The sequence below is a fragment of the Penaeus monodon genome, chromosome 36, assembly GCF_015228065.2.
Source record: "Penaeus monodon isolate SGIC_2016 chromosome 36, NSTDA_Pmon_1, whole genome shotgun sequence".
Lineage (NCBI taxonomy): Eukaryota > Metazoa > Arthropoda > Malacostraca > Decapoda > Penaeidae > Penaeus > Penaeus monodon.
Genome location: NC_051421.1, coordinates 7838586 through 7861085, shown reverse-complemented (window position 1 = coordinate 7861085; position 22500 = coordinate 7838586). Strand labels below are relative to the sequence as shown.

Sequence of the window (22500 nt, the reverse complement as noted above, 5' to 3'; positions counted from 1 at the left end):
TTTCTGGTGGTTTTCCAGAAGAGCGTACATATAAACGAACCAATGGAATTTCCTTTACCTTTGTGTATCAGGACGCAGGCTGCTCATATTCGTTCGCTCGGTAATGAAATAATAATAATAAAAACAATAGCAATAATAATAATAACAATAATAATAATAATAATAATAATAATAACAATAATAATAAAAAGTGACAGCGTGTTATCCTGGCCAACACGTCTGCATTCTCTCTATTTCATGTGCGTCTGTGGCAGGCTTCCTTCAGGTGCGCACCTTTTTCTGGGCAGCTATTTGTCCTGTATTTCTAGGCACTCAAACTACATATTTCGTAAGTTTTTTCTTTCTTTCTTTCTCTTTCTCTCGAGCTTCCACGGTGGTTTCTGTGTACAGTGTATTGTCCTGTGCAGGTGTATCGTCTCCGGCTGGTTCTTGCACCATGTGGGGTGTTGTGGCTTTGTCGCGATGTTTTTAATTAGTCTGTGGCTGTAATTGCTTGTGCCTACATGTCAGCCCGATCACGACAGATGGATGCATAATATATACACATCCACATACAGACAAAACTCGTACACACAGATGGATAGGATTGATCAAAGATAAGAAGTTTATTATTGCTAGTTTTTATTTGTCTCTCTGTACACTCACAACGATTTCATCATGTTGGAAGATTAAGCATTCTTCATATCCTGGATGGACTTGTTAATCTGCACCTTCACGTTGGAAGACATGGTTTTCTCTACGATCTCTCGCAAAGCCTTCCTGAAGCCGGCACTGTGAACATCCTTCATATTATTGCCGTCCAAGTTGCTTGCACTTTCAAGCAGGTCATGACCCGATCGTGCAGTGTAACTGGCGATGTTCTGAGGCACAAGGTTTAACAAGTTGATCTGGATATCGGCGAACAGCTTGTCCACACGCTCTACAACTTGACCAGAAACAGTTTGTGCTGGAGCTTCTCCAACACCGGCAAAAGTTACCGTGTAGTCGGCGTTAGCACGAGCGTTTTCCACTACAACTGAACCGGTGAGCACACTCTGTAAAAATACATTATGTAAATCAGTAATCGTTAGATAATATGCAATATATATTTAATTTTCCCTTATTAAGCTTATAAGTTAATAAGTTAAGTAAGTTAATGCCTATAAGCTTATCTGATACACTATTCTTTTCATGTGATTTCCTACCTCATCAGCGTTGAAGGAAGCGGACTTGGAGCGGCGCAGGGAGCAGAGTCCAGTCACGTCGGCCTTAGTGATGCTGAAGTTCTCGGAGCTGCTTCCGTCAGAGTTAACTTGGAAGGGCAGGTTTGACTCTCCGTTCTGCACGTTCTTGGAATCACACCATCCTAGTGTTCTGTCAAAGAAAGCATTTATGAAAGATCAGTATATAGAATGGATGATAGAGAAATGGTAACAACAAATATGAAATAACACCAAAAAATCATTATGATCAATTGAATTGTGATAACAGGATATTACTCCATGTATGCGATAGCTCCTTCGAGCACTGCGTCGAGTATCTGGTTGGGCGTGGTAGGGTTGGCGACGGCGCGAGGCAGGATGGGCTGAGAGTCCCCGCCGTCAGCAGGGAAGAGCCCTATCAGGTCGTCCCATTGGTTGGGTCGTGCCACGCACACGGCCAGAGCCACTGCCAGACTTACGATCCTCAACATGGTTATGTCTGTGCAAATATAGTAATATCAATAAAAAAGTCTCCTAAAATTAAAATAGTCTTTATGTATGTTATATAGTACATATATAATGTTATGTATATTAGTTATTTTGTTTTTGTTGTTTTCATCAAGACATCTCGCAGAGAACCAGAGGACTCACCTGATGACACGATCAACTGTCCCTAGAACTCTCTTACCATCCGATATATATCTGATATTTGCTGAGAATGCATTTTCTGAAATGGCATTAGGAAGGCAAATTCTTCCGAAAAGGAAATCTAAAGCAAATAGAAATTCCATGAAAGGCTTTTTCAATATCTATAGCTATAAATACTTCGCGAACAGTGTAATAAAGCAGCACACACACATACTATATGAACTTGTGGATATATATGTGTGTGTGCGTGTATTCATAGTTATGTGTATGTGTGAGTATACCCATGTATACGCACATATTTTTATTTTATATATGTGTTTTTATATGTATAAATGTATATATATATATATATATATATATATATATATATATATATATGTATATATATATGTATATATATATATATATATATATATATATATATATATATATATATATATATATTAAGGGGGATCATTCAGATGGTGGTTTTGTCCGAATACTTTGTGCGATTTTTATTTTTAGCGAGTTATTTATTTATTTATTTTTATAGCAGTAGCTCCTATATTTAGGTTCATAAGCTCTGACTAGGTGGATATGGCAGGTGGCGAAATCCCCATAATCATGTCGAATCAGTGTTAAATGACAAAAATATTCGCAACAATGCCAAGTGTCTCTCGTGCGACGCTTACTTACTCCTTAAAGTATAGGATTTTTCGAATAATTGATGAGAAGGATGCTTCGTCAGTGTCTAAAGAAATTCCCTCTCATTTTTTGTTAAAATGATGACACTACTATTCTTCATCACGCCTAGTAACTAAAAGCAATGATTCCTTGTTTCACGATTCCCCCCCTTTTCTGTATGTGTATGTCGTCTCTTTTTTTCCCTTCTTTTTCGCACTCTCTCTTTCACATCCTTCCTCCCTCACTCCTTCCCTCTTTCTCTTCTTCATGCCTCCCCCCTCTCTTATCCCTTTCTTCCCTCCTCCCTATCTTTTATTCTCTCTCTCTCTCATTACCGCTCTCCCCTCCCTCTCTCATTCGCCTCCTTCCCACTCCCGCCTTTCTTAATGTCTTTCTCTCTCTTCTCCCTCCTCTCTCTCGTTCTCACTTCCTCTCTCTCTTTCTCTCCTTTTTTTTCCCTCACTCTATCTCCCCACACTCACTCACTTAGTCACCCGTAACCCCCACCCCCACCCCACCCCAACGCACGCACTCACAGACATAAGCAACAGCTAAGAAAAAGCGGTCAATTTGCCCTTTATTTTTGTACTAATATGCAGTTTCATTGAACTACCTAACATATTGTTTACAGTAATGCAACAAAACATATGATTGATATTCCACACACACAAAATCTACATTTATGTTTATAACACATTACTTACATAATTGTAGGAAAAGTGATTATTTATATATATATATATATATATATATATATATATATATATATATACATACATACATGCATGCATATATATATATATATATATATATATATATATATATATATATAATATATATATATATGCATATATATACACGCAAAACACATACACATCATTTCACACACATAAATACACACACAGACACACACATATATATGTTTTTGTTTTTTTAATGGTAGGTTCATGTTTGAGCCGCCGTGGGTCACAGCATGATACGCTGGGTGGGAGGGACCACACCCCTCCCCCCTGCATTTCCATTTAAAGAAAGACGTTGCCAGAGGGTCATTCTGGGGGGAGGAGGACTGGCAAGGCCCACCTCCCCCGAGCCGCCCCATTTCCCCAGGGTGGCTAGGGGGCAAGGAGTTGGTACGAAGCCAGAGTGTGTCCACACGCCGGTCGGCCATAACTCCGTACTTCTAGGGCCTCCTGCTGCTCGAGATCCCCCACAGATTTAGCCTGTGACCGCAAGGTGCCCAGTTACCCATGGGTGGCCACGAGGGGGCCCACTGCAGAAGTCTTGATGATGGAGAGGCTGTGACCTGGCTTAAGGAATGGGATTATTCGAACAATTGATGAGAAGATGATTCGTCAGTCTAAAATTGACTCCCCCTTTTTAAAAGAAAAAATGAAAAGATGATACTAGGGCTCTTAATCATTTATTATTTAACAAAGCGCCCATTCCCAGTAATTAAAATTACGATTCTTGTTCATGATTTATCTCCCCCATTTCTCTCTTTGTGTGTGTACGTCTGTCTCTCTTCTCCCTCTCTTCTCCCCCCCCCTCTCTCTCTCTTTCCCTTTTTCCCTCCTCCTTATCTCTGATTTTATTTTCTCTCATTACCGTTCTCCCTTCCCTCTTTCTCTCTCTCGCCTCCTTCCCATTCTCTCTCCTTTCATCTTCTCTCCTTTCTCTCCCCCTCCTCTCTCTCTTTTTCACCTCCCCCCCTCTCTTTCTTCTCTTTTTTTCACTCTAACTCTAACACACACACGCACGCACTCACGGATATTCCCACTAATTCAGAAAAAAACAGTGTTTCTTTTGGGTTTCGGATAGCATGCGGTCAGTATGCATTCATTTTTGCACTGTAAACTAATATGCAACTGCATTGACCTATTCAATATATTGTTTAGAGTAATGCAACAAAAAGTTTGATTCATATTCCACATACACAAAATCTGCATTTATGCGTATGGCATATAACTTACATAATTTTATGAAAAACTATGAATATATGATCGAGCCATCGCACTGCTCAGTCCGAAACATCGCCACCGGTCGGGGTGGATCGGACGATTGAAAAAATATATGTATACATTATATAAAAAACATACATCTACATGTAAATGGATATGCATTTATATATGCAAGCATTCATTTATAAACATATGTTTATGTTTTGTATTTATGTATATTTTTATACACACACATACACACACACACAAACACACATATATATACACATGCACACATACACATACACCTTACACACACTCACACATATTCCTACAAACGGATGTTCAGAAAACTTTAATAAACTGCTGATGCATCTTTCTTTTCCTTTGAAATATACATGCAATCAACTGACATTGAAGATTTGCCGATAAACACATTTTGAATGGAAAATATATGTAAGAATGTTTTTACAGGTGATGCTGAAGTAGGGACTTTGAACACAGTTGTTATTTTTAAAGGTCGTGTGACACTGCTGGAACTATATAAGCCCCAAGGACGATCTCACATCTCTGGTCGTATCTCTACTTGGTGAGTGATTAAGTCATACAGGACTCTCTCTTTACATCGTGATATTGAGTAACAGTGTAATATTTAAATATTTTATATAACATAAACAAATGCCCTTCTGTTGGATTATTTCTATCTCGCACTTATAATAATCCACCTTTAGTTATTCTTTCTCTTCATTTCAACCTAAGATTATGACCATGGCGTGCTTTTCCTCAGTTCGTTTACCTGTATATTCCAGTGACTGCTTCATATATTTCATGATTTGTTAGCTTTCTATCACTTGATTAGTCCTTTTTCTTTCTAGATCACACCATGTTCACTTGGGCTGATGCTGTCCTGCCTCTTGGGCTTCTCCCTGGCTGAGCTTCAGGTATGGACACACTGTCGACATGCTCTTGCTTTTCTACTATATGTATTGCAGATGAGATACCTACATGATCCTTGAAAAGCTTATTTCTCATGTGAAATATCGCTATTACAAAATATGGCCGTTTCTTTTGTTAGGATTACCAAGTATGTTACAAGGGAAGCAGTGTCGCTGAAAAAAAATGCATGAAAGTGGATGTAGACCGCCTTGCCATGAAAGTTCACTTCCACATGCCTGAATCGGACGACTTCGATGATGTGGAGACTCTGGAGGATTATAGCGTAGTAAGTATTACTTGTCAGGTTATCACGGAGTGCACGATATATTGAAATACAAATTTTATGTGCTTTATATTTTGTTTTTGCTGAATTGAAAGTGCATAAGAAATTCTTCTATAAGTAAAATTGTATAGAGACATCCTATGATAAGCATAAATACCTAAAATTCAATGTACTTCGTAGGGTCTAGCAGCATCCCGAGTGGTATCGCAGGAGGCGTGCTACGTGAGGCGACTCGTTAAATCTTTCGAGCAACAAGTAGCTTTCATCAAAGGCCATCAGGATGATGGCATGAGGGTTGAGTCTGACGTCAGAGTTTCCGCTGTTTCCCTCGACAATCCTGAGGAAGAGATCGGTTCGGATCTTGCCAACTTCTGTGGCGACCTTTCCCCGTTTACAAACTGGTGAGTGAAGAACAGAGTGAGAGTGTGCAAGACCGTCGTCAAGTCAGCGTGACTTTCACTCGCTGCGTCCTGTTGTGTTTCATTCCCACCTGCTTCACCACCACGCTCACGCTTCCCAACTGGCGGCACCATAACCTTCGGCTGGTTCTTCTTTGGCTAAAATGATTGTTTAAGGAACATTGTTCATCTTGTAATTTAGGCAAAAGGAAATCTCTTTTACCTATCTCGATCATGTACACTCATTTTTGATTAAAATTTACTGCATTCCAACATGTCTTAAATGTACCTTTTATATAGAAACGTGGCGTATAATAGAGACATAAGCGCACGTGTGTGTGTATATTTTGAGAGAAACACTGCTGCACTATGAATTGATAACGAACGTATTTCCTTGTTATACAAGGAAACACGTTGATTTTCATTTGTCATTTTGTTATTTCATCCTACCCACAGCATATATAATACAACTATACGAACATATACAAACACATCCTCAAACGCACACGTACAAAGTATACTCTTTAAGTCCGTATATACAAATGTCGTTACATTTAAGTGAAATATTTAACACGGATAAACAGAAACCACTAACCTCTCGGTGGCCAATCAAACAAAAAATAAAAATGTCTGTCAGTCCGGAATAACCCAAATACATACTGATTGATAGTAGTGTCACCCAACGGCATCTTTCGCGCTTTAAACAATGTGCTTCAATTTAGCCATAAAATCTATATTAGTAGACTACTGAAAAAAAAGTATTGAGTACAGTTATTTCAATCATAAGTAAATTCGTCCTCTTCGACAATAAGGCGTATATAAATGTCTTTGAAAGAAGAGTATAATTTATGCACCAGATGTTACAAAATATTTACGCAAAATGCAATATGGCTTTCCTTTCAATGTATATATATATATATTTTATAATATATATATATATATATATATATATATATATATATATATATGCATGTGTTGTGTGTGTGTGTGTGTGTGTGTGGTGTGTGTGCGTATACACACATGTGTATATATTAATATATTGTACATGTGTGTCGGGTCTTTCTGTATATATATATGCATACACACACACATATATATGCATGTGTGTGTTTCTGTGTGTGTTTAGTGTCTATCTATCTATCTTTCTATACATATACACACACATATATGTTCGTGTGTGTGTGTGTAGCTTATATATAATAATATATATATATTTATTATATATTACATATCTGTAAATACATATTGCTACAAACCCAGGTAGTTTGCGAGGTGGTTTACCCCTGCATTAGGTGGTTCAGGCGAGGGGTTGCCGTCGCGAACCCATCACGCCCATGTGCGGAATATAAATGAAAGCATGAATAAAGATTATAAATAAAAGCATGGATAGGGATTATGTATGAATACCTATAAATGTTAATTTTTATACAGAAATCTTAGTTATAAAATTATGGAAATTAAATAAAGTAAATGAAACGTATATCACATTTCACTCGCTATTAGTCTTTGTTATGGATAGGTACCCACGTATCAGGCCAAGATGATATTAAGTACTGGGCTTCTAGCTTGTTCAAAGCATAATGAAATATTCGCAAGCACTCTGATTTACTTGTATAATTGTTTCATCATACTGAACTCTTTCCATGTTGAAACTAGTAAGGAACATAAACTGAACCGCCGGCAAAGAGCTGCAAAATTTCCTACTTTTCTCAACCCTAAAAAAGGATAAGCACACCATATCTGAAACACAGAAACATTTTTATATGTGTTTGTGCCTATTTATATATACATGTGAATATACTGTACGTGTGTGTGCTATGTTACATAAACCGACGATATGCACACATAAAGTAGAAATTTGATATATGTGTTTATGTGTGTTTGTATACAGAAAAGTATGAAAAGTCAAATGAGGAAAGAATCTATGGACATGCGAAATTTATAGAAAACTTTGCCTCCACGTCAGAAGTTCTCGTTTCCCTAAGCTACTGGGGGATTAAGGTATGTCAGCATTACTATGTAATTCTGCATGTATATGTGTCATCTGTTTATATATGTCTCGGTAAAATATATATATATATATATATATATATATATATATATTTATATATATATTATGTATGTTTAAATGATATGAATGAGAATGAATATCTTCACAATAGAAGACATGTATTTCACCGGTATCGATTATATCTTCGTCAGAAATACATGTATTTTTGACGAAGATATAATCGAAACCGGTCAAATACATCTCTTGTATTGTGAAGATGTTTACTCTCATTCATACCTTTTATACATTTGTCAACATGAATGCAATATATATATATATATATATATATATATATATATATATATATATATATATATATATATATATATATGTGTGTGTGTGTGTGTGTGTGTGTGTGTGTGTGTGTTTGTATTATATATATATATATGTATTCTTTCTCTCTTACTTTATCCACAGACAGGTGCACAAACGGTTTATATTGTAAATGTAAATATATGATTTATTTCGTTTCACTATTCTCTTCATCATAACGTCGTCACCATCACGTTATGAAATGTGACGAACAAACATACATATGTATGTGTATGTGGATGTTTATACGTACTATATGAATGTATGGATACATACACTATGTGTATATATGTAAGCATGTTATCGACGGACGGTTAGCTAAGTTGTAAATGTCAGACTCCAGTAGAATTAAGTTACCGAAACCCTACGAAACTCACTACTCTCCTTGTGACCTAACATACTCCCTCACTTGTGGTAGCGTTTTGGTCCGATACTGGCCAAGGCAATTAGTCAGAAAGAGAAACACGGTTAAGAGTTCATATGCATGCATGTGCATGTGTAAGTGTATATGTGTCTATGAATATATTGTCCGTGGATTGGTCCAAGTATATAAAATACAAGTTCTCAGTTTACACTTTATACGAGATGTATAAAGGTTATAAAATAATTGTTTATGTTCAGTATGTGTACAAGGTTTCTTTAGAGGGAAAATTGTAAGTATCTCCTTTTCTTTATACGAATGCCCTGAGTTATTTCCCGAGCTGTTGTGCTTGAGTGAGAAAAAGGGGCGTGTCTTTCCTCCAACACCTGGCATGGGACACGGTGCTCTCCTGTATACTAGTAAGTCGCTAGCAAGACAATATTCACTCTATGCGGAAGTGCAAACAGGGCAGTGTTATTCTTAATAATCATGTCTGTAATCTCTTTCCAGCCTTCTTTTGCACAAAATCCATCTCCCATACTGGAGCCCAAACAGAAATATTTTCACCTAGTAAATGAAGAGGAAGTGGCAAGTTGGTCCTGAACCGCCACTAAAGAAAATAAATGGAAGAACAGAAACCCAAAAAAATTAAGAATCTATTTTTTTTGTGTGTGAAACCATTGTATTTATTTTGAATACCCCCCCAATCCCTTGCCCGTTGTTGTCGTGGGGGGGCTTAGGAGGCGGAGACTGGAACCCAATGATGGGGAACTCCCCAACCTTGGGACTCAGCCCTCGACTCAACTAATTTTTGCATGGTCTTTTTTTTTTTTTCCCACTTTTCGTTTCTGTCCCTTCACTAAACCCTTCTGCTATCCACCTCCTAAGGTGTGAGAGCCGTGCTGAAAGGATGAAAGGCTGACTTTGTGCCAGTCCTGAACGGCCTGAGGGAGCCATGGGCACGGTATTCCCCTGATTTAGTTACCTAGCCCTTACCCCTCAAGGGGACCCTGAGGGGTGGACTGTTTTTATCCCCAACATAATCCAGGCTTATCATGGCCAGTAATGAAAACCTATCCCCACTATTAGGGGCAATGAGGCTTGCCCCTTTATCAAATAGCCCCAACGATGTAAACCCACCCGATTCCCTGACCCCAGGCTCTCCTTTGACCACGGCTCCGAACACTGCAATAACTACCCCTCATCAATGCCTACTAGTACAGTAGCCAACAATCAACCCTTAAGGAACATTTCCATTATCCCAGCATGCTCAACTTCAACATCTCTACCCCCACAACCTCCAACATCAACCACCCCATCCTCCCTTATTAATACCTTACAGCCTTATTGCCCACCTCTCCAAAACACTACCTCCCTCAACACTACTCCATCTTCGTCACGCCCCCGCCCTTCTCTACCCCTATCTCTACAACAATCTTGAATACTCTCTTTAGCGCAGCCAAATGGGACCGATTTTTCGTGATCCCTCCCACAGCTCCCTACTCTGACAACACCCTTCTCTTCCAACAATGTCTCCAAAAACAAGTAGGTAAAGTCCTTTCCGTAGCCGACCCGACCGCTCCCGTCTTGTCACAGTAACATCCGAAAACCAAGCTATAGCATTAACAAAACTAACTAAACCTGTATGGTAACCCCATCCTTGCAGAACCCCATCCAACCCTCAATACTTGCACCGGAACAGTTTCAATCTCCCCAGCAAACTGCCCAATCTATGACAAAGATTGGTCAGATTGTGGGGAAGACCTACTTGCCTGTCTCACAGACTATGATGCAACATCAGTACAATGCTACTCCATCCCTCCCAGAGGTCATCAAAAGAAACCCACTAACATAGCCAAAATTACCTTCCGTAGACATGACCTTCCCTTTAACGTCTACATAGGAGGAGAATCCCTCCCTGTTCGTCCATACCAACCTCCTCCACGTCAGTGCCAAAATTGTTGGCGTCTAGGACACCCAGCCAAACATTGCCGTTCCACAGCCAGATGCCCACTATGTGCCCAACCTGGCCATACCCGATCTAACTGCTCTGCACAATCACGCACATGTGCCAACTGTGGCGGCCCCATAATGTATTTTATAGGGGCTGTCCCACCTACAAATTTGAGTCTGAGGTAGCAACTCTCAGATTCAAACTTGGACTCACACTACGTGAAACCAGACAGGAAGCACGTCGACGTGGTTTCTCTCTTACTCCTTACTCCAGTAATACTGCTCATTCTACCAAATCTCCTAAACCCACCCCCCCTACATCTAAATGCCCCTCTTCTACCTCCTACCTTCCTCAGTCAAACTCTTTTGCCATCCTAAATCCAGACACTCCAATCTCTACTACAGATACTCCAATCACCACTACAACCCCAACACCTTCCCCTCTCCCCTCGCACTACCGTAACAGACAGAAAAAAACGCTCCACCCTTCTTCCCCTAACACACAATCACCTCCACCTTCCTTTTCCCTATGCTTGAGACACCAGTCCTCTCTTCCCCCCCACACAAGAAATCCTTTATCCCCCGAAACTCCTCAGAAGAAACTATTGAAAATATTCAAGATTACTTAATGAAAACTGACACTCAACCTCCAAATCTTACAACTGCTCCTTCCACACTCCAAGTAACTGCTGATATCCATCCTCCTCCTAACGATATCCCCCCTACACCCTATCCTCCTACCCCCTCCCAACACAGCTCATCCCCCCCGACCCCAACCCCGCCCACATTAACCCTCCCACCATCCCTCTATCCCTTCCACTCCCTCCTGGATACACACGTGAATCCCTTATGTCACAAGTATCCCCTTCCACAGACCCTCCATCTCCTAATACCCCTCCTAGTAGAACACCAACTCCCACACCTCTCCCATCTCAGACCTCTCAATCCTTATCCCACCCTCTAGCTGCTTCACCCTCAAAATCTCCAACACGTACTACAATCTATATCACTAAAGTATAACTATCCTTCATTGGAATATTCGCGGTTTCCGCTCCCACAGACCTGACCTTCGTCATATCCTTTCCTCTTATAACCCATCTATAGTATGCCTTCAAGAGACCTTTCTTACACATCCTCCAATACCAATCCCCAATTATCATTTTGTCTCTTCCCCACATTCCCTTTATGTCTCGTCCATACTTATCAATCAGAAAACACCTTATGTCACACCTCCCTTTCAAACCAATGTCCCTTGTACAGTTATTCGTATCTTCCTTCATCGTTGGATCACAGTGATTTCAGTCTACTTCTCCCCTTCCCACCCCATTGACTTTGTTGCTTTTGAAAATCTTATTTCCCAACTTCAACCAACTCATAGTTGGTGACTTTAACTGCTGCCACACTCTTTGGGGTGATTCTATCACAAACTCCCGAGGCCGATCTCTAGAGCGCTTTCTCTTCACAGCTGACCTTACTATTTTAAATTCAGATCCCCCCAAACACTTTGATACACGCACGCAATCTTTTTCATGCATTGACCTCTCTCTATGCTCCCCTTCTCTTCATTTAGATTTCCACTGGTCAGTCTTAGACCACTTCCCCTATAGTGACCACTTTCCAGCTCTCCTTTTTCCTACTTCATACGTACCACTTCCTAACTCCCCACACTGGTGCTTTGATAGAGCCGACTGGCATACTTTCACTTCACTCTCTGCTATTCATACCCCTCCATCCTCCCTCACCTCCATTTCAGAAATGATACAGTGTTTCACAAAAACAGTCTTAAGAGCTGCACATACAGCTATCCCTCGAACCTCAAGACCATATACCTCCAAATGTGTTCCATGGTGGAATTCTGATTGCACTAAAGCACTTCGCTTAAAACATGCAGCCTGGAACAGTTACCGCTACAAAAGAGGTACTCCAAATCAACTATCAGCCCTTATCTCCTTTAAAAGAGCATCTGCCTATCTTCGTCGTACAATCCGGAATAGTAAAACAAATAGCTGGCAAAATTATGTTTCATCAATTGCATCCTCTACATCTATCTCAAATGTTTGGCGCCGAATCCATAAACTATCAGGCAAACATCCCTCCCATCCTGCCCCCGTCCTCCATATTCGAGATACCCTCATTTCTGATTCTCTCCAAGTCGCTAATGAACTGGGTGATTATTTCAGCCAGGTCAGTAGTGGTTCTCACCTTTCTCCACACTTCTCTTCTATTAAGACCGCCAGAGAACGTACCCCCATTATCTTCACCCCATCCTCAGCTGAATCCTTTAATGCTCCATTTTCTTCCTCTGAACTCATTGCTGCCCTACAGTCGTGCCGCAACACTCATGAAGGCCCTGACGGTATTCACTACCGTATGCTCCGGCATCTCCCATCTTCCTCCTTATCCTTCCTATTAAAAATTTACAACCACATATGGACATCAGGAAATTTTTCCTTCTAATTGGCAAGAAGCTCTTATCCTTCCCTTCCTGAAACCCAATAAATCGGGGTACCCTCCCCCAAGACTATCGCCCCATCGCACTAACTAACTGCTTGTGCAAACTGTTAGAGCGAATGGTGAACTTCCGCTTAATGTGGTATCTTGAATCTCACAATCTTCTCTCTCCTTCCCAATTCGGTTTTCGCCGTGCCAGAAGCACAGCTGACCCCCTTGCTCATTTTGAGACATATATTACATCTGCATTTGCACGCCATGAATCCGTAATAGCTATATTTTTTGATCTGGAAAAAGCATATGATACGACATGGCGGTACCATATTCTCCAACAATTGTCCTCTCTAGGCATACGTGGAACGCACTTTCCAGGTCAAAATTGCCTCTGCCACATCATCTTCCTTTCCTCAAATCGAAGGTGTCCCACAAGGCAGTGTGCTCACTACCACTTTATTCCTTCTTGCTGTTAATGATATTGTCTCAGTTTTACCACCAGGAGCCCGGTCATCACTATATGTTGATGATTTAACCAACTATGCCTCTGGCACATCCATACCAAACCTCTACCAATTTCTTCAATCTGCAATCTCATCAGTATCTTCCTGGGCCACAAACCATGGCTTCCGCTTTTCTACCTCTAAATCTTTCTCCATCCTTTTCTCTCGCTCACGTGTAGGACCCCCACCCCCACTCTTCCTATATGGCACTCCACTCCAAAGCCGTTCCTCTGGCAAATTCCTATGTGTCATTTTTGACTCCAAACTGTCCTGGCGAGACCATATTCTACACATTAAAGAAAAAGCTCTCCGCCGCCTTCGAATCTTAAAAACTCTATCCCATATATCATGGGGCTCTGATCGCAAAACTCTCCTTCATCTTCATGTAACTTTGATCCTCTCCACTCTTGATTATGGATGCCATATCTACTCCTCTGCCTCAACTTCTCTCCTTGCCCATCTTGATACAATCCATCACTGTGGTCTTCGCTTAGCACTAGGCGCCTTTTTGCTCCTCCCCAGTTTAGAGCCCGTACACTGAATCAAGCATACCATCTGTATCTCGACGTCGTGCCCTTCTCTCTCTCCGATGCTATGTTCGATTCCACCAATTTTCCCTCACTAAACTAACTATCCCACAACCCCTACTTCTTACCTTAGCTTCATCTCCACAATTACCTACTCCTTTCTCCACTCGCATGTATACCCTCCTATCCCATTCCCCCTTTCCCCCATCTCCAACCTCATCCTGTTCTCTGTCCATTCCGTCCCTCCATGGCTTATACCTCACCCCCATATTTGCTCTTCTGTTTTCCCCAACCCACCAAAATCAAATATCCTCCTACTATCCTCTCACCCAATTTCCTTGACATGTCTCCACTCATTCCTCTTGTATTCACGTATATATGATGGCTCCAAATCCACCTCCGGTGCTGGTTTGCAGTAATCTTCCCAACTCGTACTTTCAAATATTCCCTTCCTCCTGAATCCAGTGTCTTACTACAGAACTGTATGCACTCCTTTTTGCTCTAAAACACATATACTCACTCTCCTCTTCCTCTTTACAATTTTTACTGACTCCCGTAACTCATAACTCTCATAAAGTCAATACACACCACCAACCCCCTTGTTTGTAAGATCCAGAACTGGTTGTTCTACCCGTCCACACGCCATAAAACAATCAAATTTTGCTGGGTGCCCAGCCATGTTGGAATCCCCGGCAATGAACAGGCAGATACACTAGCACGCCACGCCGCTATGTCCACATCATACAACCACGCTTCTCACGTATCCCAGCCACGGATTATTACCCACACTTTAAGACCTTCTTGTATAATCGATGGCAATCTTTTTGGTCAAGCGTCCGCACTAATGAATTACATTCTGTAAAACAATCAATCTCCTCCTGGTCAGCTCCATTTCATCGGAACAGACGTTGGGAGACCGCTCTCGCCCGCTTACGCATTGGCCACACCCGTCTAACACACTCCTATCTGATGTCACAATCTGATCCACGCTTATGTTCCTTATGTAATGTTCCCCTTTCAATCCCACACATCCTATTGTCATGCCCACGTTTTGAAGCAACCCGTACCTCTGCTTTCCCCCACCTATCCTCCCTTCACCGACCTCCTAACCTATCAGACATCCTTACAGAATCCCACACTTTCTGCTTCAACAACCTATTCTCTTTCCTCAAACGCATACATGTCCTTCATCTAATCTAACTCCTTACCACACCCGACCCTAACCCTTTCACTCACCAATTCCTTTGCCCAGCTTAGACAACTAATCACTAACTCAACCACCCTTCCGTAACATTAACTATAGTGCTACATGACCTTAGATGTCTAGCACATTTATCGTGCTTTTAACCATTTACCCTTTTACCATTTATTTTGAATATATTATGTTATTTTATTTATGTATATTTCTTACCCTAAAATATTGCTAAATAGAAATGATGCATATAGGATCGAGAAAAATATTGAAAGACTATGAAACGAGCTGATCTGTCATTCAAATAACAAAGAACTTACATATATGTATGTGTGTTTGTGTTCGAATGTGTGTGCCTGCGTGTATGTGTGCATCTGCATATGTATACGTGTTATGTATTCGTATTATGAGTACGTGTACGTGTATGTGATCATGTAGGTGTAGGTCTGTGTGTATGTGTAAATGTGCATGTGTGTGTGCGTGTATGTGTGTATATGTATGTGTGTGCGTGCGTGTATGTGTGTGTGTACGTGTATATATACGTGTGCGTGTATTTGTACACGTATGTGTGTATTTGTGCGTGTGAATGAGGGTAACTATGTAAGGCTTTGTACGCGTTTGTGTGAGTGAAGACGAATGTAGTTACGTGAAAATATGCGTGTGAACATGTCATTATTTATAGATATTACTTTGCACATTAACATATAGAGACTCGATCATCAGCTCTCATTTCAAACCACTTCATTTATGATCAGTGTAAAACACGTTGTTTGGGCTTTTACTGCTGAACCACATATTCCGTTTAATTCTACTTCCTGTTACAGCACTTCCGTTTATTGAAAATGAACTCAAAGGGAAAGAATAAATATCGGAAAAAAATTAAAGGGTGAGTTCTGGTGGTTTGCCAGGAGGATGTACATATATACAACCTATTATGATTTTCATTACGTTTTCGTATCATGTCGCAGGCAAAAGATATTATCCGCCGTCCGTTACAAAGTTGGGTAATGATATAAAAAAAAAAAAGAGCGACAGTGACGTGGCCGCCAGCCCAAGCCTCCATTCTCTCTGTGTCTGTGGCGGGTCAGGTGTGCATCCTCACCTTCGCGGCATTTTTTTTTTCTGGGCAACTATTTGTGCTTTATTTCTAGACAGTCAAAATACTTATTTTGTACTTCTTTCTTCTATTTTTTACAGTGGTTTCGGTGTAGAGCGTGGTATCCTGTGCAGGTGTTTTGTCTCCAGTTGGTTCTTGCGCCTGTGCAGTACTGTTGCTGCTTTGCCTCATCTTTTTTAATTAGTCTGTGGCTGCAGCTGCTCGTGCATGCATGTCAGATTGCAAATCTGATCACGACACATCGACTTATATATATATATATATGTATATATATATATATATATATATATATATTTATTTATTTATATATACATATATATATATATATATATATATATATATATATATATATATATATATGGATGTATATATTTCAATATAAGTATATATACATTCACACAGACAAAAAAAAAAAAAAAAAAAAACTGATGGATAGGGTTGACCAAAGTATTGAAATTGCATGATTACTAGTTCTTTTATTTGTCTCTCCGTACACTCACAATTTCATCATCACTTTGGAAGATCAAGCATTCTTCATATCCTGGATGGACTTGTTAATCTGCACCTTCACGTTGGAAGACATGGTTTTCTCCACGATCTCTCGCAAAGCCTTCCTGAAGCCGGCGCTGTGAACGTCCTTCATATCATTGCCGTCCAAGTTGCTTGCACTTTCAAGCAGGTCATGACCCGATCTTGCGGTGTAGCTGGCGATGTTCTGAGGCACAAGGTTTAACAAGTTGATCTGGATGTCGGCGAACAGCTTGTCCACACGCTCTACAACTTGACCAGAAACAGTCTGTGCTGGAGCTTCTCCAACACCAGCAAAGGTTACCGTGTAGTCGGCGTTGGCACGAGCGTTTTCTACGACAACCGAACCGGTGAGCACACTCTAAAAATACATAATATAAGTCACAATCAGACACTATGTATTGAGTTTTATTTAAGAAATAGAATATAAATGTCATGAGTGATTTTCCCTTCAAAACTTTAAAGTTAATGAGTTGAACAAGTTAATGCATATCTCATACACCTTTCTTTTCATTGATTCCTACCTGATCAGCTTTGAAGGAAGCGGACTTGGAGCGGCGCAGGGAGCAGAGTCCAGTCACGTTGGCCTTAGTGATGCTGAAGTTCTCGGAGCTGCTTCCGTCAGAGTTAACTTGGAAGGGCAGGTTTGACTCTCCGTTCTGCACGTTCTTGGAATCACACCATCCTAGTGTTCTGCCAAAGAAAACTTGAAAGTCAGTAAATGAAATGGATGATAAGGAATGGTAACAACCAATATGAAATGACAGTAAACAATCATTATAATCAATGGAACTTTGATAACAGAATATTACTCCATGTATGCGATAGCTCCTTCGAGCACTGCGTCGAGTATCTGGTTGGGCGTGGTAGGGTTGGCGACGGCGCGAGGCAAGATGGGCTGAGAGTCCCCGCCTTCAGCAGGGAATAGCCCTAGCTGGTCGACCCATTGGTTGGGTCGTGCCACACACATGGCCAGAGCCACTGCCATACTCACGATCCTCAACATGATTACGTCTGTACAAATATGGTCATAGCAACAAAATACTCTTCTAAGATTATAATAGTTAAAAATATAAACACATATATATTCATCAACTCATCTGGCCAGAAGACTCACCGAATGGTTCGGTGAACTGTCCCTTGAACTCTCCTCCCCTCCAATAATATTTTATATTTGCTGAGAATGCATTTTCTGAAATGACATTCTGAAAATCTTTCGAAAAGAAAATCTATTATGAAAAAAAAATTCAATGAAAGGCTTTTTTCAATATCTACAGCTGAGAATACATCGCGAAGAACGTAATACGAATGAACGCACTCTCAAGCAGCATAAACATTACATGTATGCAGATATGCCAATGTCTGTGTGATGTATACATGTATGTATGCAGTATTTATATATATGTGTGATGTGTGTGTGTGTATGTGTATCAGTCTCTTTATTCATGACTGTATTATTTCTAATTCTATGAATATGAATACATGCACACACATACACACACACACATATATGGGTGTGTTCATATTCAATATATATATATATATATATATATATATATATATATATATATATGTATTATATATATATATATATATATATATATATACGTATACTCACACACACGCATAACACAAATATGTCTCAGTATCTGAGTCTATGTATATATATTCCTATATATATATTTATATATATATATATATATATATATATTATATATATATATATATATATATATATAATATATATAATTAAAATATTCTTTTTTATGGATATTTCATTTGTATTTCTAAAATCCACTTTTTATATTTTAGGTTCACATCGTAAACTCTGAGAAGTGAATATGGGGAGATTTCATGTTGGGTTCGTGTTAATTGACGAAAAAATCCCAATAATGCTAAGTGTCTCTCGTGCGGAGCTTATTGCTGCAAGTATGGTATTTTTTGAACAACTGATGAGATGATTCGTCAGTCTAAAAAATTCCCTCACACTTTTTTAAAGTACATTTTAAAATGACACTACGGCTCTTAGTCATTATGATTTAACAAAGCGGCCATGCTTAGTAATTAAAAGCTACGATTTCTTGTATCATGATTTATTTCCCCCACTTCTCTCTTTGTATGTGTACGCCTGTCTCTCTTCTCCCTCTCGCCTCCTTCCCATTCTCTCTCCTTTCATCCTCTCTCCTTTCTCTCCTCCCTCCTCTCTTCTCTTTCTCACCCCCACCTCTGTCGCTCCTTACTTTCCTCACTCTAACTCTGTCACACACTCACTCACTTTTAATTACCATACATCTCCCCTCCTCACATACACACACATACGCACGCACTCACGGATATTCCCAACATTTCAGATAGCAAGCGGTTATCATTACTTCATTTTTGTACTGTAAACTAATATGCCACTGCATTGACCTATTCAATACATTGTTTAGAGTAATGCAACAAAAAGTTTGATTCATAATCCAAACACACATAATCTGCATTTCTGCGCATGACATACAACTTACATAATTTATGAAAAAATTATGAAAAAATGTAAATATATGATCGAGCCATCGCAAAGCTCAGTCCGAAACATCGCCACCGGTCGGGATGGTTCGGACGACTTGAAAAAATACATATTCATTACATAAAAAACATACACATACATGCAAATTGATATGCATTATATATAAGCATTTATTTGTAAATATATGTTTATGCATATATATATATATATATATATATATATATATATATATATATATATATATATCTATATATATATATATATATATACATATATATACACACACGCATTTTTTTTGTACATATATATACACATACACCATACACAACACACAAACACACACACACATCCTATGAACGGATGTTCAGAGAACTTGAATGAATTGCTGATACATCTTTCTTTTCCTTTGAAATATATATGCAATCAACTGAGACTGAAGATTTACCGATAAACACATTTTGAATAGAGAATACATAGTAAAAATGTTTTTACAGGTGGTGCTGAAGTAGGGACTTTTAACAACAGTTCTTGATTTTTAAGGTCGTGTGACACTGCTGGAACTATATAAACCCGAGGACGATTTCACATCACTGGTCGTATCTCTGCATGCTTGTGCATGTGTATGTGTATATATGTATTGAATATATGTAGTGTGTTTGTGTTGGATGTGTGTGCATGCGTGTATGTGCGCATCTGCATATGTATACGTGTTATGTATTCGTATTATGAGTACATGTAACGTGTATGTGATTATGTTTGTGCGTAGGTGTAGGTCTGTGTGTTGTGTAGATGTGCATATGTGTGTGCGTGTATGTGTGTGTATATGTATGAGTGTGCGTGCGTGTACGTGTGTGTGTGTACGTGTATATATACTTGTGCGTGTATTGTACACGTATGTGTGTATTTGTGCGTGTGAATGAGGGTAACTATGTAAAGCTTTGTACGCGTTTGTGTGAGTGAACACAAATGTAGTTACGTGAAAATATACGTGTGTACATGTCATTATTTATAGATATTACTTTAGACATTAATATATAGAGACTCGATCATCAGCTCATTTCAAACCACTTCATTTATGATCAGTGTAAAACACGTTGTTTGGGCCTTTATGCTGAACCAGATATTCCGTTTAATTCTACTTCCTGTTACAGCACTTCCGTTATAGAAAATAACTGAAAGTGAAATGATAAAGTAATATCGAAAAAAAATAAAGGGTGAGTTCTGGTGGTTTGCCAGGAGAGTGTAAATATATACAAACATATTATGATTTCCATTTACGTTTTCGTATCATGTCGCAGGCAAAAGATATCCGTCGTCCGTTGCAAATGTTGGGTAATGAAAAAAAAGAGCGACAGTGACGTGGCCGCCAGTCCAGCCTCCATTCTCTCTGTCTGTGTCTGTGGCGGGTCGGGTGGGGCATCCTAACCTTCGCGGCATTTTTTTTCTGGGCAACTATTTGTGTTTTATTTCTACAGTGAAAATACTTATTTTGTACTTTTTTCTTTTATTTTTACAGTGGTTTCGTGTAGAGCGTGGTATCCTGGGGGCCAGGTGTTTTGTCTCAGTTGTTTCTTGCGCCTGTGCAGTACTGTTGCTGCTTTGCCTCACTTTTTTTAATTAGTCTGTGGCTGCAGTGCTCGTGATGCATGTCAGATTGCAAATCTGATCACGACACATCGACTTATATATATATACATACATATATATATATATATAATATATATATATATATATATATAATATATTATATATATGGATGTATTCTTTCAATATATAAGTTATATACATTCACACAGACAAAAAAAAAAAAAAAAAAAAAAAAAAAATAGATGGATAGGGTTGACCAAAGTATTGAATTGCATGATTACTAGTTCTTTTTTTTGTCTCTCCGTACACTCACAATTTCATCATCACTTTGGAAGATCAAAATTCTTCATATCCTGGAGGAAATTGTTAATCTGCACCTTCACGTTGGAAGACATAGTTTTCTCCACGATCTCTCGCAAAGCCTTCCTGAAGCCGGCGCTGTGAACGTCCTTCAATCATTGGCCGTCCAAGTTGCTTGCACTTTCAAGCAGGTCATGACCCGATCGTGGGAGTGTAGCTGGCGATGTTCTGAGGCACAAGGTTTAACAAGTTGATCTGATATCGGCGAACAGCTTGTCCACACGCTCTACAACTTGACCAGAAACAGTCTGTGGGTGGAGCTTCTCCAACACCGGCAAAGGTTACCGTGTAGTCGGCGTTGGCACGAGCGTTTTCTCGACAACCGAACCAGTGAGCACTCTAAAAATACAAGTCACAACAGACACTATGTATTGAGTTTTATTTAAGAAATAGAATATTAATGTCATGAGGGATTTTCCCTTCAAAACTTTAAAAATTAATGAGTTAAAAAAAGTTAATGCATATCTCCCTACACCTTTCTTTTCATTTTATCTCCCACCTGATCAGCGTTTGAAGGGAAACGGACTTGGAGCGGCGTAGGGAGCAGAGTCCAGTTTACGTTGGCCTTATGATGCTGAAGTTCTCGGAGCTGCTTCCGTCAGAGTTAACTTGGAAGGGCAGGTTTGACTCTCCGTTCTGCACGTTTTTGGAATCACACCATCCAAGTGTTCTGCCAAAGAAAACTTGAAAAAATCAGTATATGAAATGAATAATAAGGAATGGCAACAACGAATATGAAATGACAGTAAACAATCATTATTATCAATGGAACTTTGTTAACAGAATATTACTCCATGTATGCGATAGCTCCTTCAAGCACTGCGTCGAGTATCTGGTTGGGCGTGGTAGGGTTGGCGACGGCGCGAGGCAAGATGGGCTGAGAGTCCCCGCCTTCAGTAGGGAAAAGCCCTAGCTGGTCGTCCATTGGTTGGGTCGTGCCACACACACGGCCAAGTCACTGCCAGACTCACGATCCTCAACATGATTACGTCTGTACAAATATGGGCATA

The 22500-nt window shown here is 39.6% G+C and overlaps 2 protein-coding genes and 1 pseudogene across 2 annotated transcripts; 1 reads left to right on the top strand and 2 right to left on the bottom strand.

Annotated features, from left to right (window-relative positions):
- Positions 1–604: 604 nt before the first annotated feature.
- On the bottom strand, positions 605–1677 carry LOC119595687. The gene is made up of 3 exons (XM_037944800.1): positions 1479–1677; positions 1185–1353; positions 605–1034 (listed from the first exon to the last, which is right to left on the bottom strand). The coding sequence occupies exons 1-3, from the start codon at positions 1670–1672 to the stop codon at positions 669–671; spliced, it is 729 nt and encodes a 242-aa protein (XP_037800728.1). The 5' UTR covers positions 1673–1677; the 3' UTR covers positions 605–668.
- A 3635-nt stretch (positions 1678–5312) lies between these two features.
- LOC119595513 lies at positions 5313–6053 on the top strand (annotated as a pseudogene).
- Positions 6054–16985: 10932 nt separating this feature from the next.
- On the bottom strand, positions 16986–18040 carry LOC119595684. The gene is made up of 3 exons (XM_037944797.1): positions 17847–18040; positions 17559–17727; positions 16986–17395 (listed from the first exon to the last, which is right to left on the bottom strand). The coding sequence occupies exons 1-3, from the start codon at positions 18038–18040 to the stop codon at positions 17030–17032; spliced, it is 729 nt and encodes a 242-aa protein (XP_037800725.1). The 3' UTR covers positions 16986–17029.
- Positions 18041–22500: the final 4460 nt, after the last annotated feature.

What these genes read in the sequence shown, in the direction of transcription:
- LOC119595687 (XM_037944800.1), bottom strand. Translation starts at nt 1,672, where the DNA reads ATGTTGAGGATCGTAAGTCTGGCAGTGGCTCTGGCCGTGTGCGTGGCA. An exon ending in GGAGCTATCGCATACATGGA is followed by an intron (nt 1,354 to 1,478) that starts GTAATATCCTGT and finishes TTTCTTTGACAG; the next exon opens with AACACTAGGATGGTGTGATT. An exon ending in CTTCCTTCAACGCTGATGAG is followed by an intron (nt 1,035 to 1,184) that starts GTAGGAAATCAC and finishes GTATTTTTACAG; the next exon opens with AGTGTGCTCACCGGTTCAGT.
- LOC119595684 (XM_037944797.1), bottom strand. Translation starts at nt 18,040, where the DNA reads ATGTTGAGGATCGTGAGTATGGCAGTGGCTCTGGCCATGTGTGTGGCA. An exon ending in GGAGCTATCGCATACATGGA is followed by an intron (nt 17,728 to 17,846) that starts GTAATATTCTGT and finishes TTTCTTTGGCAG; the next exon opens with AACACTAGGATGGTGTGATT. An exon ending in CTTCCTTCAAAGCTGATCAG is followed by an intron (nt 17,396 to 17,558) that starts GTAGGAATCAAT and finishes ATGTATTTTTAG; the next exon opens with AGTGTGCTCACCGGTTCGGT.